The following is an 18,513-nucleotide window of genomic DNA, read 5'->3' as shown; positions in this document are numbered from 1 at the left end:
AAAGAAAATGTATGGTTTCATTGGAAAACATTACCATAATGATTTTCATAAGAGGCAAATCATTTCTCTAATCTGCAGATGGAAAATGAATTGTTTTAGGACAAAATATGTCAGTAATGTTTCTTGCATCTGTGGTGCTCACATAACAGCCGATCATATACCAACTTGCGATATGTTAAAAGTCTCAAATCCCTGAACTGAAATCATCTTCAGTGTTGACGATCTTCAGCAGTCCATTGCTAATGTATGGCTTTTTCAACTCCTTGTTAAATAGTCCAATTGGTTCGCTGTTATAGTTGTTAGTTTTTCATTAGAAATATGTTATATTGTTATGTTTTTTTTGTTTATTTTTTAAACAAAACTTAAATCAGTAATTTTCACACACACACACACACACACACACTTTCACTTACTCATATGCGTACACAGTAATCCCCCCCCCCCCCCCCCCCCCTCCTCCCACTCGATTTTTTTTCCTTCCCTCGTCTAATATCACTTACAATGAATGAAAAGACGTTAAACTAAAGAACGAACAACGAAGGGGTTGAGGCAGGCACCGGCAGGGCTGTGCATATGTTGACCTGAGGGCTGAGAGGGGGAAAATCTCCCCCATTCCTAGTACTCTGCAAAAGTGCAGCCGGGATTTGAACCCAGGCCTCTAGGATTGAAATTGCAGTGGCTTTGACCACTGTGCTGTGGTGTCCATCAGACAAGGTGTCGGGAAGACGTTAGCGGGTGTTGCCAAAACTCCTGTTTGGTGCATATCTGTTATGCATGTGTGGGTGTATGTGTGAATGTGTGTCTTCATGTTTTACATTTATTTGCTTATTTATCATCATTGTTGTCTTATTTATTTATTTATTATTATATTATTATTATCATTACTACTACCTTTTTTATATCATATTTATTATTTATTTATTTATTTATGTAAGCTTATCTATTATTTTTTCACCTTTTTTTTTCTTCTCAAGGCCTGACTTAGCGCGTTGGGTTACGCTGCTGGTCAGGCATCTGCTTGGCAGATGTGGTGTAGCGTATATGGATTTGTCCGAACGCAGTGACGCCTCCTTGAGCTACTGAAACTGAAACTGAAACTGCCAAAACTCTTCCTGTTTGCAGTTTGATGACACATTTTGAAGATTTTCTCTTGACAAATTTGATGCAATGTTGTGTTGACTGCTGTCTTTTTTTTTCTTTTTTTTTAAATCAGATTTCGTGAATGCAAATTTTGAAAAAAAAAGAATGTTTGACTCTAAACTGATATTATTAAAGTTGATAGATATTTTTTTTTCTTCTCTTGATTTTCTGTAGAAAGCAAAATAAGACTTGCTGCTGTTCATGTCTGTAGGTTGTTGTTTTGTTTTTATTTTATTTTATTTTATTTTTGTTCTTTTTTCAGCTGTGGAGTTCCGCCATGTTCGCTTTACGTACCCGTCCCGGCCAGACAGTGAGATTCTGAAGGTAGCATGGACAGCGTGTTGACGTGGTGGGGGTGTGATGTGTCTGTCTGTCTGTCTGTCTGTTCCATCCCTGAGAACAGAGTGTGGACAGTGTGTTCACATGGTGGTGTGGTGGTGTGTTAGTGTGTCTGTCTGTCTGTCTGTCACATGTTCTCTTTGCTGTTCCAGCCCTGAGAACAGAGTGAAGTGATGGCCTAGAGGTAACACGTCCGCCTAGGAAGCGAGAGAATCTGAGCGCGCTGGTTCGAATCACGGCTCAGCCGCCGATATCTTCTCCCCCTCCACTAGACCTTGAGTGGTGGTCTGGACGCTTGTCATTCAGATGAGACCATAAACCGTGTGCAGCATGCACTTAGCACATGTAAAAGAACCCACGGCAACAAACGGGTTGTTCCTGGCAAAATTCTGTAGAAGTAGAAAAATCCACTTCAATAGGAAAAAACAAATAAAACTGCACGCAGGAAAAAAGACCAAAAAATGGGTGGCGCTGTAGTGTAGCGACGCGCTCTCCGTGGGGAGAGCAGCCCGAATTTCACACAGAGAAATCTGTCGTGATAAAAAATTTAAAAAAAAGAAAGGAAGTAAGAAAGAGTGTGGACAGTGTGTTGACATGGTGGGAGTGTGGTGTGTTGGTCTGTCTGTCTGTCTGTCTGTCTGTCACTCCTTCTCTTTGCTGTTCCAGCCCTGAGAACATTAGGAAAGCATCTCTTACTCTCTTCAGAAGAGCAGTGAAAACATATCACTTCCAATGTTGGCCAAAGTCATACACTGCCCCCTCACTGCCTACTGTGGTTAATCAGATGCACTGTCGATCTCCCAGGTCAACATACGTGCAGACCTGCTTGTGCCTGAACCCCCTTCGTGTGTATACGCAAGCAGAAGATCAAATATGCACGTTAAAGATCCTGTCATCCATGTCAGCATTCGGTGGGTTATGGAAACGAGAACATACCCAGCATGCACACACCCCGAAAGTGGAGTATAGCTGCCTACATGTCAGGGTAAAAACGGTTGTGTGCATTGCATACGAGTGAATGTGGGAGTTGCAGCCCACGAACAAAGAAGAAGAAGGAGAAGATGCAGTGTGTGTGTGTGTGCGTGTGTGTGTGCGTGTGTGTGTGAGTGTGTGTGTGAGTGTGTGTGTGTGTGTGTGAGAGTGTGTGTGTGTGTGAGTGTGTGTGTGTGTGTGTGTGTGTGTGTGTGAGTGTGTGTGTGAGTGTGTGTGTGAGTGTGTGTGAGTGTGTGTGTATGTGTGTGTGTGTGAGTGTGTGTGTGTCTGTTTGTGTGTGTGTGTGAGTGTGTGTGTGTGTGTGTGTGTGTGCATGATGTGTGTCTGTGTTCTGATTGCACATGCGCACCCCCTCACACCCACACATGCGTGGACACCCATGTTCACATGCCCACGAACAGCATACAGCATTTAATGTCCGCTGTGCGTTGATATTGAATGACTGTGAGACTGTCATCATTGCATGTGCCATGATTGTGATGCCTGTATGTGAGGTGCACATAAACTTACCATTCAAGCATTTTGTCTTTTTGTGTATTCATATTGAATTAATGTGATTCTTGTACATGGTTTTGTGTAGCATACACCACATACGGTTTTCTCTTGTTGAGACAATGGAATATTCTCTAAATATGCACACAGCAGACACAGACTGTGCAGATATACAAGTATGTACACAGCAGTCTTTCGAAGACGATAAACTGAGGTCCAGTGTGCAGCGTGCGGTTTTTGCATGTAAAAGAATCCCATGGTAACAAGAGAAGTGTCCCTGGTAAAATTACGTAGGAAAATCTGCTTTGATAATACAACAAATACACTTGCCATCAGGAAAAGAAGAAAAAAATGATACATATGTATATTTGTGTATGTATTGATAGATTGATTGATGGATTCTTTTCAGAATGAAGAGTTTGATGTTTTTGTAACTTAGCTTTTTGGAAAGAATAGGAATGAACGCTGGTAAAATTACGTAGGAAAATCTGCTCTGATTATACAACCAATACATTTGCCATCAGGAAAAGAAGAAAAAATGATACATATATATATTTATGTAGACTGATTGATTGATTCTTTTCAGAATGAAGAGTTTGATGTTTTTGTAACTTAGCTTTTTGGAAAGAATAGGAATGGACTCTTACCATTACACAGGAAAGAGTGGTGGTGGTGGTGGTGGTGTGTGTGTGTGTGTGTGTGTGTGTGTGTGTGTGTGTGTGTGAATGAATGCTGATCTACCCATGCACACTGACCAAACGACTGTCCCCCCCCCCCCCCCCCCCCCACCCCCATCCCCCATCCCCAGGGCGTGTCCTTCAAGGTGGAGCCGGGGGAGATGGTGGCGCTGGTGGGGCCCTCTGGTGGCGGCAAGTCCACCATTGTCAGTCTGATTGAGCGATTCTATGACCCTGACTCTGGCATCGTCTACCTAGGTGGGTTCTGTTGGACTGCTGTGTTCTGGAACCTTTGATGTGTGGTGTGTGTGGTGTGTGTGTGTGGTGTGTGTGTGTGTGTGTGTGTGTGTGTGTGTGTGTGTGTGTGTGCATACCTGTTTGTGTATGCTTTGTTGTACTTGAATGCATGTGTGCCTATGCATATCATTGCAAACACTATGAGTTTCCTGTCTTGGAGCCAGTCTGCTTTGTTATTATTGTCATTATTATTATTATGGTCTTCGTCGTCGTCGTCGTCGTCATGATTGTTGTTGTTGTTGTTGGGTGGTATATATTATTAAGTGTGATGTGTTGTTGAAGAGATTTTTGTTGTTTTACCATTTCATTTTGTTTGTGTTTGTTTTAATTTTTACCTTGTGTGTGTGTGTGTGGTGGGGATTTTTGTTTTGATTTTTTTGCTTGTCAACATGAGAGAGATAAGTGGAACATTGGTACTTCTGTGTACAAACACACACACACACACACACATACACACACACACTCTCTCTCTCTCTCTCTCTCTCTCTCACTCTCTCTCTCACACACACACACACACACTCACTCACTCACTCACTCACACAACACACACACACACACACACCTACACCTACACACACACACACACACACACCTACACCTACACACACACACACACACACACACACACACACACACACACACACACACACACACTCTGACTGTATACCCACACTGTGGACCAGGGGGCCATGACCTGAAGGCACTGGACGCTCAGTGGTTCCGGCGGAAGATTGCCATGGTCAGCCAGGAGCCCACTCTCTTTGCCTTCAGCATCCGGGAGAACATCGCTTATGGCTGTCAGGCCTCCGATGAGGAGGTGAGGGGGAAACTGTGTGTGCGTGTGTGTGTGTGTGTGTGTGTGTGTGTGTGTGTGTGAGTATGTGTGTGTGTGTGTATGTGTGTGTGTGTGTGTGTGTGTGTGTGTGTGTGTGTGTGTGTGTGTGTTCAGAACATATTTTCTTTTTTTTTCTCTCTCTTTTTTTTCTGACTCAGTGCACACACACACATAGACACACACACACACACACACACACACACACATGTATGTTAAAATGTATGTATGCAGTGAGTGTGTGTGTGTGTGTGTGCATGTGTGTGTGTGTGTGTGTGTGTGTGTGTAGTCACATTTTGGTGTGTGTATGTAACATAGATATAATGTTTTATGTTAACAAAAGCATTTTTGTAAAGCACCTAGAGCAGATTTCTGGATAGTGTGCTATATAAGTATCCATTATTATTATTATTATTATTATTCTTTTCATCATTACTAGTTAAAGTGTGTATCACAAATGAGTCTTGAAGGCCTTGCCCCTCTTGGTATTATTATTGATTGTCATGCTGCATCTGTCTTTGACTGACAGCTGCCCTTAATGCTTCTTTCCTGTGTCATTCAGTCAGACTGACAGCTGCCCTTAATGCTCCTTTCCTGTGTCATTCAGTCAGACTGACAGCTGCCCTTAATGCTCCTTTCCTGTGTCATTCAGTCAGACTGACAGCTGTCCTTAATGCTCCTTTCCTGTGTCATTGAGTCAGACTGACAGCTGCCCTTAATGCTCCTTTCCTGTGTCATTGATTCAGACTGACAGCTGCCCTTAATGCTCCTTTCCTGTGTCATTCAGTCAGACTGACAGCTGCCCTTAATGCTCCTTTCCTGTGTCAATCAGTCAGACTGACAGCTGCCCTTAATGCTCCTTTCCTGTGTCATTCAGTCAGACTGACAGCCGCCCTTAATGCTCCTTTCCTGTGTCATTCAGTCAGGCTGACAGCTGACTTTAATGCTCCTTTCCTGTGTCATTCAGTCAGACTGACAGCTGCCTTTAATGCTCCTTTCCTGTGTCATTCAGTCAGACTGACAGCTGCCTTTAATGCTCCTTACCTGTGTCATTCAGTCAGACTGACAGCTGCCCTTAATGCTCCTTTCCTGTGTCATTCAGTCAGACTGACAGCTGCCCTTAATGCTCCTTTCCTGTGTCATTCACTCAGACTGACAGCTGCCCTTAATGCTCCTTACCTGTGTCAATCAGTCAGACTGACAGCTGCCTTTAATGCTCCTTTCCTGTGTCATTCAGTCAGACTGACAGCTGCCCTTAATGCTCCTTTCCTGTGTCATTCAGTCAGGCTGACAGCTGACTTTAATGCTCCTTTCCTGTGTCAATCAGTCAGACTGACAGCTGCCTTTAATGCTCCTTTCCTGTGTCATTCAGTCAGACTGACAGCTGCCTTTAATGCTCCTTTCCTGTGTCATTCAGTCAGACTGACAGCTGCCTTTAATGCTCCTTTCCTGAGTCATTCATTCAGACTGACAGCTGCCTTTAATGCTCCTTTCCTGAGTCATTCATTCAGACTGACAGCTGACTTTAATGCTCCTTTCCTGTGTCATTCAGTCAGACTGACAGCTGCCCTTAATGCTCCTTTCCTGTGTCATTCAGTCAGACTGACAGCTGCCTTTAATGCTCCTTTCCTGTGTCATTCAGTCAGACTGACAGCTGCCCTTAATGCTCCTTTCCTGTGTCATTCAGTCAGACTGCCGCTTCGGTCACTCATGCTCACGTATGTGTATTTTGTTTTGTCCTGTTTGGAGCAAGCACTGGGCGCAGTGAAAAAGAACCCATGGCAACGAGAGTGTTGTCCTCTGGCAAAATTATGGCAAGGAAATCCACTCTGGTAGATACACAAAAATATGCATGCACTCAAGACCCAAACACATGCGGTTATGCTGCTGGTCAGGCATCTGCTTTGTCATAATATGTGGTGTTTCGTAAACGGATTGGTCTGAACATTGTGGCGTCTCTTTGAGAAACTGGAAGTAAGATGTGTTTGTTTTTGTGCGTGCCATTGTCAGGTGATGGAGGCAGCGAAGCAGGCCAACGCCCACGAGTTCATCAGTCAGTTTGAGGAGGGCTACGACACGCTGGTGGGGGAGCGGGGCGTGCGGCTGTCTGGCGGCCAGAAGCAGCGCATCGCCATTGCCAGGGCGCTCATCATGAACCCGCGCCTGCTGCTGCTGGATGAGGTGGGGTCTGGCATCACTCTGTGCTTGGATGTATAAATTTTGGCTTTTTGGTCTTTTTAAAAAAAAAAAAACATTTTGTTCCCTGCCTCATGCTGGGACACCTCGGGAGGCGACGCTCGTACCTCTTTCCCCCCGGTCCCCTTCATGACCGTTTTACTGGTACGAAAGTCGCCTCCGCGATCAGCGTCTAAAGACGCATCGCTGCGGTCCGTATCGGGAGGAATCATGAGCTCCGGGCCTGGGAGAGTCTCTTGCCGAGTCTCAGTCCCAGCATCATGATCCCTGCCTTCGTGGTATGGCACACGAGGCATGGAACCCGTGCTTAGGCACCCAGCGAAAATCCGACCCCCAACAGAGAAAGGAAAGACAGGATTGACTTAGAGGTAGAGAAAAACGAACGAATCGAGGGTGCCGAGTTGAATTGAGTAAACAGAATGTAAGAATACAATACAGACAAGCCGCATGCAGCAAAATAAGGCCAAATGAATACGCTTAATAGCCAAAAAAAGCGTAAGACGAGACAGAGCGTAAACTTGACAAGATGGCGTGGAGAGCCTTGGCCAAAGGAATGATTCAGCGCTTATAGCTTTTAGAGGCGTTTGATTGGCTGAGAGCGGACCGGGGCAAGACTGCTCGTCTTTTCACTGTTAGCCGCGCGAAATTTGGCCAAGCAGAGCAAACCGATAGGCCTAGTTTGCATCAGTTTGACATGGTAAGTATATGTAACACCAAACATGGAGTATAATACAAACTCCTCTTTTTGCAGCCCTGTCATCTTGCGCTATTTCAGTGGCATTACTCCCACATCTCTGACTCAGAGAGACCTCTCCAACACACAGCCACATCCGGGTTCTTCTGTCACAGTCCCCAGTGTCTAGCAGTCCATGGGTAACTTCAGATGTGAGGTCGCCAGGAGGCCACACGCCAGAGGAGACCCTGGCCTGCTGCCGAGTCATTTTCTCAAGGCCAAATGAGCACATTGGGTTGTGGCAAGGTCAGATGTTCCCTTTATTTATTTATTTTTTTCAGTAGATGCGGTGTAGCTTATATGGATCTGTCCGCTGGTGACATCAACACTCCCCCATGGATCCGATGACATCAACACTCCCCCATGGATCTGATGACATCAACAGTCCCCCATGGATCTGGTGACATCAACAGTCCCCCATGGATCTGGTGACATCAACACTCCCCCATGGATCCGATGACATCAACACTCCCCCATGGATCTGATGACAGTCCCCCCATGGATCTGATGATATCAGCACTCCCCCATGGATCTGATGACATCAACAGTCCCACATGGATCTGATGATATGAACACTCCCCCATGGATCTGGTGTCATCAACACTCCTCCATGGATCTGATGACATCAACAGTCCCCCCATGGATCTGATGACATCAACAGTCCCACATGGATCTGATGATATGAACACTCCCCCATGGATCTGATGACATCAACACTCCTCCATGGATCTGATGACATCAACAGTCCCCCCATGGATCTGATGACATCAACAGTCCCCCCATGGATCTGATGACATCAACAGTCCCCCCATGGATCTGTTGTCATCAACAGTCCCCCCATGGATCTGATGAATCAACAGTCCCCCATGGATCTGATGACATCCACAGTCCCCCCATGGATCTGATGACATCGCAGACCTTGACAGGACTCTCCAAGCATGGCAGTGGAGGGGAATCCAAAGTGAAGCTGACTCACATTGTTGTTACCCTTACATGCCTGGCCATCACCAGAACTCGTGAGCATGAACCCTGTCTGCTGCTGGATGGATGATGGTTTTCGCTGCTTATATTATTGTTATATGTACATGCTGTGTCCCTAATTATTATTATGTGCATGCTGTTTCCGTTACACTCAAAACGTTGTAGCACACACACAAGTGCTCTCAAACAAATATGTCACACACACACACACACACATGTGCACTCACTCAGTTGCACACAAGCTTGCATGCATGTGCAGACTTGCTCGAAACACACAGATAAAGAAACAGAAAAAAAACAAAAACATCACACAGATACACACACACACACACACACACACACACACACACACACACACACACACACACACACACACACACACACACACACACACACAGAGTTAAGCAGTTGTTGCTTATTCAGTTACCAACTTGAAATAAAAATTTTGACTTAGACTTTAACACTTTAGTGTTCAGGGGTTCAGGTCAGTTTATCTCCATTATCTGTCAAGAGAAATGACCACATGGTTATATGGCTTTCAATGCAAACAGATTATACACACAAGACAAGGACATGTTTGATCATTTAAAGAGATCACATAAGATACATTGACGTATTTAAGAGACATTATACATAAGTTGACATTGACGTATTTAAGAACACTGTACATAAGATGACATTCATGTATTTAAGAATACTGTACAGTGATAAGGAACTCTAGGGAGAGCTGGACAGTACAAGGTCTTCAGAGAACATAAGATGACATTGCCGTATTTAAGAACACTACACATAAAATGACAGTGACATATTTAAGAACAGTGACATATTTAAGAACATTATACAAAAGATGACATTGCTGTATTTAAGAACACTATACATAAGATGACACTGACATATTTAAGAACAATGACATATTTAAGAACAATGACATATTTAAGAACATTGTACATAAGATGACATTCATGTATTTAAGAATACTGTACGGTGATAAGGAACTCTAGGGAGAGCTGGACAGTACAAGGTCTTTAGAGAACATAAGATGACATTGCCGTATTTAAGAACACTACACATAAGATGACAGTGACATATTTAAGAACACTGTACATAAGATGACATTGCCGTATTTAAGAACACTGTACATAAGATGACATTGCCGTATTTAAGAACACTGTACATAAGATGACATTGACGTATTTAAGAACACTGTACATAAGATGACATTGCCGTATTTAAGAACACTGTACATAAGATGACATTGATGTATTTAAGAACACTGTACATAAGATGACATTGATGTATTTAAGAACACTGTACATAAGATGACATTCATGTATTTAAGAATACTGTACATAAGATGACATTGACGTATTTAAGAACACTGTACATTAGATGACATTCATGTATTTAAGAATACTGTACATAAGATGACATTCATGTATTTAAGAACACTGTACATTAGATGACATTCATGTATTTAAGAATACTGTACATAAGATGACATTGACGTATTTAAGAACACTGTACATTAGATGACATTCATGTATTTAAAAATACTGTACATAAGATGACATTGACGTATTTAAGAACACTGTACATAAGTTAACATTGACGTATTTAAGAACACTGTACATAAGATGACATTCATGTATTTAAGAATACTGTACAGTGATAAGGAACTCTAGGGAGAGCTGAACAGTACAAGGTCTTCAGAGAATATAAGATGTCATTGCCATATTTAAGAACACTACACATAAAATGACATTGCTGTATTTAAGAACACTATACATAAGATGACACTGACATATTTAAGAACAATGACATATTTAAGAACATTGTACATAAGATGACATTCATGTATTTATGAACACTTTACAGTGATAAGGAACTCTAGGGAGAGCTGGACAGTACAAGGTCTTTAGAGAACATAAGATGTCATTGCTGTATTTAAGAAGTCTACACATAAGATGACAGTGACATATTTCAGAACACTATACATAAGATGACATTGACATATTTAAGAACACTGTACATTAGATGACATTGATGTATTTAAGAACACTGTATATAAGATGACATTGCCGTATTTAAGAACACTGTACATTAGATGACATTGCCGTACTTAAGAACAATGTACATAAGATGACATTGACATATTTGAGAACACTGTACATAAGATGACATTAAGGTATTTAAGAACAGTGTACATGAGATGACACTGACATATTTGAGAACACTGTACATAAGATGACATTGAAGTATTTGAAAACATTATACATACTGAAGAAGAATGAACAGTTAAGATTAATAAACAATGAGGCCAGGAGATGAAATGATTAACAAATAGTAAAGAGTGGTAACTCTCTCCATTCACAAGGTACACAACTTCAAGTCAATGCCGCTTACTCTACCGACCGATTCAGCTAGCACACAGGTCAATAAACGGTACATTGGAACAATCCGAGACACTTCCCTCCGAATAAAGGATGCACAGGGCTTGTCGTTACACCGATCATTTGACACGTGCACACAGCAGCAGTGACAGAAGAAATGTGCAAAACACAAATTAGCTTTTATTCCAGACTGGCATCGCCTCTTTAGTCCTGAACAAGCCACACAGACCACACAGACAATACAGAGACAAGAGAGGCAAGGCCTTCAAGACTCACTTGTGATACACTGAAAAAAAAAATCCAAGCTTTTTATGTATTGTGTATAATTTCAAAATGTAATGTTTAAGATGAGAAAGATCAGTTTAAAGCGAATTATGTCCCCTAGCATTAATTGCAGGGTAATTTCCCTTCTTTACTATCTGCACCAAAACGTTTGCAAAATAAATAAACCTTCCATGCTTAGCAAAAGAAGCTCCTGTTTGAACAAAAAATGATAATAATGACTGCTCTTGTTGTTGGGTCAGAATATCAGATCAAAGTGCCAAGTTTAGAGAATACAAAAAATATAAATATAACAGTAAATTCAGTTTGCATATAATTAGGCTTCATTTTTTAATTTTTTTGTGCCCATCCCAGAGGTGCAATATTGTTTTAAACAAGATGACTGGAAAGAACTGAATTTTTCCTATTTTTATGCCTAATTTGGTGTCAACTGGCAAAGTTTTTGCAGAGAAAATGTCAGTGTTAAAGTTTACCACAGACACACACACACACACACAGACAACCGAACACCGGGTTAAAACATAGACTCACTTTGTTTACACAAGTGAGTCAAAAATACATGGTTTCCTTGGTGGTTTTTTCGACTCTTTACCACTCTTTACCATTTGTTGAACAGTTAAAATATTAACTAAAAACAACCACTGACGGGCCTTTGGTCTGTGCTCAGGCGACAAGCGCCCTGGACGCGGAGAGCGAACACCTGGTGAAGGAAGCCATCGACAGAGCCATGAAGGGACGAACGGTCATCGTCATCGCTCATCGTCTGTCCACCGTCAGGAATGCCTCCAAGGTAGCACGCCTTCTGCTGGTGTTATCTGGGGGGGGGGGGGGGGGGGGGGCAGGGGGGAGGGGTGTGTTGGGGGGTGGAGGGCTGTGTGGGGGGGGAGGGGGGGGGCTGTGTGTGTGTATGTGGCACTGTGTGTGTGTGTATGGTTGTGTGTGTGTGTGTGGCTCTCTTCTCTCTCTCTCTCTCTTTGTGACGTGTGTGTGTGTCTTTTTCTGTGTGTGTGTGGCTCTCTCTCTCTCTCTGTCTCTCTCTCTCTTTGTGACTGTGTGTGTGTTTCTGTCTGTCTGTCTCTCTCTCCCTTTGTGTGTGTCATGTGTGTGTGTGTGTGTCTCATTTCCTCTGTCTCTCTGTCTCTCACTTTCTCTTACTCTGTGTGTGTGTGTGAGAGAGAGAGAGAGTGTGTGTGTTTCTCTCTCTCTCCCTCTCTCTCTGTCTCTCTGTCAGAGAGTTCACTTTCAGTCTGTATAAAACACTCAAGAGTTAAACAGCATGATCTATGTCCCAGAATGAAGACTGGCATGAACATGTGACTTTAGCAGTCAGCTGTATATACATCCCCACCCCCACTTTTAAGGGACTAATGCCAATGTGAATAAACAGTCTCAGTTTCATTTTCGGTCGTTGTCTCTCTTTTAGTCCCTCTCGAAGAAGAGGTGCACACAAAAATACAGTGAGAAGAAAAGCATCGATTAACTGATGGATGGTAGTGAAGAGAAAAACAACAATACAGCAAGAGAGGCAAGGCCTTCAAGACTCACTGGTGGCAAATTAAGTCCCCTAGCATTAATTACAGAGTAATTTCCCTTCTTTTTTACTACCTGCACCAAAATGTTTGCAAAATAAATAAAAATTCCATGCTTAGCAAAAGAAGTTCCTGTTTGAACAAAAAATGATAATAATGACTCCTCTTGTTGTTGTGTCAGAGTAAGAGGTCAAAGTGCCAAGTTTAGAGAATACAAAAAATATAAATATAACAGTAAATGTAGTTTGCATATAATTAGGCTTCTTTTTTAATTTTTTTGTGCCCATCCCAGAGGTGCAATATTGTTTTAAACAAGATGACTGGAAAGAACTGAATTTTTCCTATTTTTATGCCAAATTTGGTGTCAACTGACAAAGTATTTGCAGAGAAAATGTCAATGTTAAAGTTTACCACGGACACACAGACACACGGACACACACACACACACACAGACAGACAACCGAACACCGGGTTAAAACATAGACTCACTTTGTTTACACAAATGAGTCAACAATGCAAAACAGAAAAAAAAAAAAAAAATCATACCAGCCGCCGTGGCGAAGTGGTTAGCGTCGCGGACTGACAGCTGGGAGGACGTGGGTTCGAGTCTCAGCGGAGGTGGGTTTTTCGGCCCGCAACCGGCTCCTACCCAGTGTTGAGTGTGCTGTGGGCTTAAATGGGGAAACTGGGACCACACAGTCGAGTGTCATCCACTTCAAGGATGCATCTTTGGGTGTCAGTGTTGCTCTAATTACCTGACCAACACTGCAAGTGTCTGTCTCTCTCGAGCCTGGTTAACGCCGGGATATCATTATAACAGGAAGCGTAGAGTACAGCCTTGTCACGCAGTCCCAAACCAAAATGGACCTCCATAGCAACATCGTCATCATCATCGTCATCCTCCTCCTCCTTTTTTATCATCAATATAAACAAAACAGTCTCAAAGTCTGTGGCCTTTCATGCCCTGCTCTCATGGTGACCTCAGTTTCTATACCCCTCCACTTCCATGCTTGGGGTGAGTCCTGTCAATGTCTTCAGTGTCAGCAGATTCATGGGGGACTGTTGTTTGAGGGACGTGGTGGCGGTCTCCACGTTGGGAGGGACACTCACTCAGTCTGGCTCCGCGACTAAGCTATTATTATCGTTAGTAGGGGGCTTAGTAGGTGGTGTCCTAAGTACGTTAAATCAGAACAGGCACCACTAAACACCACCGTGACTCAGCAGCAGTGCAGGGTCTCCTCTGGTATGTGGCCTCCTGGTGACCTAATATCAAAGGCTCCCTGTGGACTGCCGACGCTAGAACTGTGACAGACGAACCCGGGTGTGGTCGTGTATGGGGGAATCTAAATGAGCAGCATGGGAGTAATGCCACTGAAACGGTGCAGATGATGGGGCAGCAAAACAAAAACAACAACAACAAAAATCGTGTTATCATGTTAGGATGTTGATGTCAGCAATCCATGATGTGCCAGTCTCCAGGTCAAGGTCCCTGACATCACAGCAATGATGTCGTCGTCGTTGTTTTTCTTTGTCTTCATCAGCAAGTGTCTCCCTTGTTGCAGGTGGTCGTCATCGACCAAGGGACCATCGCAGAGATGGGAACCCACGACCACCTCATCGAGAAGAACGGAGTCTACAAACGTCTGGTTCTGCGTCAGCTGACGGCTGGATCCATGGCTGGCGCCAGCGTGTCTGGAGATGGGAACAAACAGTCAGCCATCGACTTTGAGAACAAACAGCTGGCCATCGACTTTGAGCATATAGCACTGACAGAGAGTATGGGGAACAGCAGTGTGCAGCCGCAGTCACACCGCAACAGTGTGGACGTCTGATGAGGGCTGTGGCTTGGTGGGACCACTGTGTTGTCCTGTACAGGGCTGTGGCTTGGTGGGACCACTGTGTTGTCCTGTACAGGGCTGTGGCTTGGTGGGACCACTGAGTTGTCCTGTACAGGGCTGTGGCTTGGTGGGACCACTGTGTTGTCCTGTACAGGGCTGTGGCTTGGTGGGACCACTGAGTTGTCCTGTACAGGGCTGTGGCTTGGTGGGACCACTGAGTTGTCCTGTACAGGGCTGTGGCTTGGTGGGACCACTGAGTTGTCCTGTACAGGGCTTTGGCTTGGTGGGACCACTGAGTTGTCCTGTACAGGGCTGTGGCTTGGTGGGACCACTGAGTTGTCCTGTACAGGGCTTTGGCTTGGTGGGACCACTGTGTTGTCCTGTACAGGGCTGTGGTTTGGTGGGACCACTGTGTTGTCTGTACAGAACTTTGTGGGGCGTTTCTTTTTTATCTGACACTTTGCATTCATTGAGATTAGGCACTGAACTTGTGATCCGGTGTTCACCAGTGATCCAGAGTTCAAGGCCCTGTTTCTTTCAGCGTGGTGTTGGTGTCCTTGGGGAAGGGACTTTACTCTGATCTCTCTCACTCCACCCAGATGTGAACGAGTACCCGACTTGGTTTAGGGAAGGTGACAAAGGTGGAAGAACAGGCCTGGCCCTCAGACACAGTGGATGTGAATTCAGTGCCTGAGGGCCGTGAGAGGCTGTGGGACCTCCAGTCTGTTAACCTTGTATTGAGTATTCAGGTCGTTAGTCATCACCACATAGATTTTACTATTGCCGTGTGAGTTGGTGGGTTTCTGTGGTTGTCAGTCATGCTGTGGTTTATTTATTGCAGATTTCAGGGATCACACATAGTCATGGAAGTCAGGGAAAAGTTTTGAAAAAAAAACAAGGGAACCTTTTCCAGGGCTGAAAATGTCTTGTAAAAAAAAATATGTTTTGCCCTTCAGGATTGGGAAAAAGTCTTGGAATTTTAGTAAAACCCTTCATCAGTACCATTCAACAAAGAGCTTAATTCAGGGGGGGCTTAGAAAGTGGTGTCCAAAGTACGTTAAATCAGAACAGGCACCACTGAACATCATGGTAGTAACTCAAAAAGCAGTGCAGGGTCTCCTCTGGTGTGTGGCCTCCTGTTGACCTAACATTGATGGTTCCCTGTGTGACTGCCAATGCTGGGACTGCGGGAGACAAATCGGGAAAAGAGGGGAATTCACTGAAACAAACAAATAAACAAAAAGTAGTGACACAGGACCATCAGTGCCATAATACTATTCTCTGGTCTCGGTCACCAGCTGTGTAGCAGAAACACTTTTTTTGGTTCAGGCTGGCTTTGTGTTAGGTATGGAAACATTTCAAGGAAACAGGTCCGGAAAAAAAGTGAGGAATTCTGTTTGCTCCCCCATCCGTCAGAAACCCTGGGATTGGTTTTCTTGAGGAGTCACTTCCGCACAAAATGTAAAAAGTGTAAGCACTGAAGCTGCTACCTCACCTGGTTTTTAATTTAGTGTCGAGATTTTTATTGGGTCTGTGCTCAGGTGATATTCCTGTTGGTTTATTGTTGTTGTTTACCAGCATGTTAGGTCCGCACTGAGATGATGCTCATGTTTGTTGTTGTTTTTACTTTCATGTTGCGTTTGTACTGAGATGATGTTCATGTTACGTGTTGTTTTTACTTCCATGTTGCGTTTGTATTGAGATGATGTTCATGTTATGTGTTGTTTTTATTTCCGTGTTATGTTTGTATTGAGATGATGTTCATGTTATGTGTTGTTTTTAATTCCATGTTATGTTTGTATTGAGATGATGTTCATGTTATGTTGCGTTTGTACTGAGATGATGTTCATGTTACGTGTTGTTTTTACTTCCATGTTGCGTTTGTATTGAGATGATGTTCATGTTATGTGTTGTTTTTACTTCCATGTTGCATTTGTATTGAGATGATGTTCATGTTATGTGTTGTTTTTACTTCCATGTTATGTTTGTATTGAGATGATGTTCATGTTGTGTGTTGTTTTTACTTCCATGTTTCGTTTGTATTGAGATGATGTTCATGTTGTTGTTTTCCCTCCACATTAGGTCTGTGCTGTTTGCGTGTGTGTGTGTGTGTGTGTGTGTGCATGCTTGTTTGTGTGTGTTTGTCTGTGTGTGTGTCTGTGTGTGTGTGTGTGTGTGTGTGTGTGTGTGTGTGTGTGTGTGTGTGTGTGTGTGTGTGTGTGTGTATGTGTGTGTCTGTGTGTGTGTGTGTGTGTGTGTGTGTGTGTGTGTGTGTCTGTGTGTGTGTGTGTGTGCATGCGTGTTTGCTGTGGTGATATGGAGAGAGAGAGAGAGAGCAGGAGCTGTGTGGAAGCTGTTTGAGATATATGTGAGGTGAGGTGAAAATGTCATTTTGATACATCATACGTGAATGACAGAGGAAGGAGAAATGTTGTGAGAGACAGCTATAGAGGGAGAACGAAGAGAAAGATCTCAGTTCAGTGACCATCAGTTTATTTATTCCATTTCATGTGAATGTCTTCTCAATTCAGTTACCATCAGTTTCATGTGAATGTCTTCTCAATTCAGTTACCATCAGTTTCATGTGAATGTCTTCTCAATTCAGTGACCACCAGTTTCATGTGAATGTCTTCTCAATTCAGTGACTACCAGTTTCATGTGAATGTCTTCTCAATTCAGTGACCATCAGTTTCATGTGAATGTCTTCTCAATTCAGTGACCATCAGTTTCATGTGAATGTCTTCTCAATTCAGTGACCACCAGTTTCATGTGAATGTCTTCTCAATTCAGTTACCATCAGTTTCATGTGAATGTCTTCTCAATTCAGTGACCATCAGTTTCATGTGAATGTCTTCTCAATTCAGTGACCACCAGTTTCATGTGAATGTCTTCTCAATTCAGTGACCATCAGTTTATTTATTCCGTTTCATGTGAATGTCTTGTATGAACCTAAGACAGACAGGCTTGAGTCTCGGCTCACTGTGTTTATACCTAAGTCGGAAGTCTGTTCCTTTTCTTTTTGGTCGCTTTTTTTTTTTTTTTAATTACACATATTTAACCGTGACCCAACTAGTGCAGACTCCGGCAGGGGTCTGACATTACTGTCCTGTGCAAACTACTATCCGCCTATGCGGAGAAAACGAAACTACAGCCGATAACCTCCTGGAAGTAAGTAACCTCCCCTTTGTCCCACTGGCGCTATTTTTTCTTTTTGGTTGCTTTTTTTTTTTTAAAGCAGAAGTGGTGTAATAAGAATAAGAATAACTTTATTATCTCCAACTGGAGAAATTTGGTCAGGTGCATTATCACAACATAGACAAGTAAACAACATGGGGACCATAACTGTAAAAGTCAACAACAGCTTTTACGAATATTACGAAGACACAAATGTAAAAAAAAATATATCACATACACCGTTTCATACATACATCCACACACTGCAGGTAATAACTGGTATTCTTAATGTAAAAACAGAAAGAATTAAGAAACATTATTTTGAATATAATTATAAGCATAGCCTACTGTATTGCACATTGATTATAATAGACAGATAAGATAAGAATAAAGATAAATTGCAGAAAACCACAACCAGATAATCAGCACACACCCGCACCCCCCACCCACCCCAAACACACGGTTTACTTGATTAAGCAAGAGTACTAAACATATGTTCTCAAATAAAAGCATTTCACATATTCGCTTTTAAAACATTGCAATTAGCATATAAGGATCAGTCCACAACGTTTTGACACCTTGACACTGAAGTGATTGATCTCAGTGAAAGATCAGGTGGA

General features: G+C 43.0%; 1 protein-coding gene across 1 annotated transcript in view; it reads left to right on the top strand.

Moving 5' to 3' along the window:
- LOC143274764 (uncharacterized) overlaps positions 1-14,722 on the top strand; it is a 53,014-nt gene extending 38,292 nt beyond the window's left edge. The window contains exons 12-17 of the mRNA XM_076578688.1: positions 1,403-1,464; positions 3,773-3,899; positions 4,622-4,755; positions 6,781-6,951; positions 12,020-12,142; positions 14,444-14,722. Of these exons, the coding sequence (XP_076434803.1) occupies positions 1,403-1,464; positions 3,773-3,899; positions 4,622-4,755; positions 6,781-6,951; positions 12,020-12,142; positions 14,444-14,713 (887 nt within the window). The 3' untranslated portion in view covers positions 14,714-14,722. The remainder of the gene's footprint in view (positions 1-1,402; positions 1,465-3,772; positions 3,900-4,621; positions 4,756-6,780; positions 6,952-12,019; positions 12,143-14,443) is intronic.
- The last annotated feature ends 3,791 nt before the right edge of the window (positions 14,723-18,513 follow it).

The sequence above is a fragment of the Babylonia areolata genome, chromosome 29 (genome assembly GCF_041734735.1).
Source record: "Babylonia areolata isolate BAREFJ2019XMU chromosome 29, ASM4173473v1, whole genome shotgun sequence".
Taxonomy (NCBI): Eukaryota; Metazoa; Mollusca; class Gastropoda; order Neogastropoda; family Buccinidae; genus Babylonia; species Babylonia areolata.
This window is presented reverse-complemented; position numbering and strand designations above follow the sequence as displayed.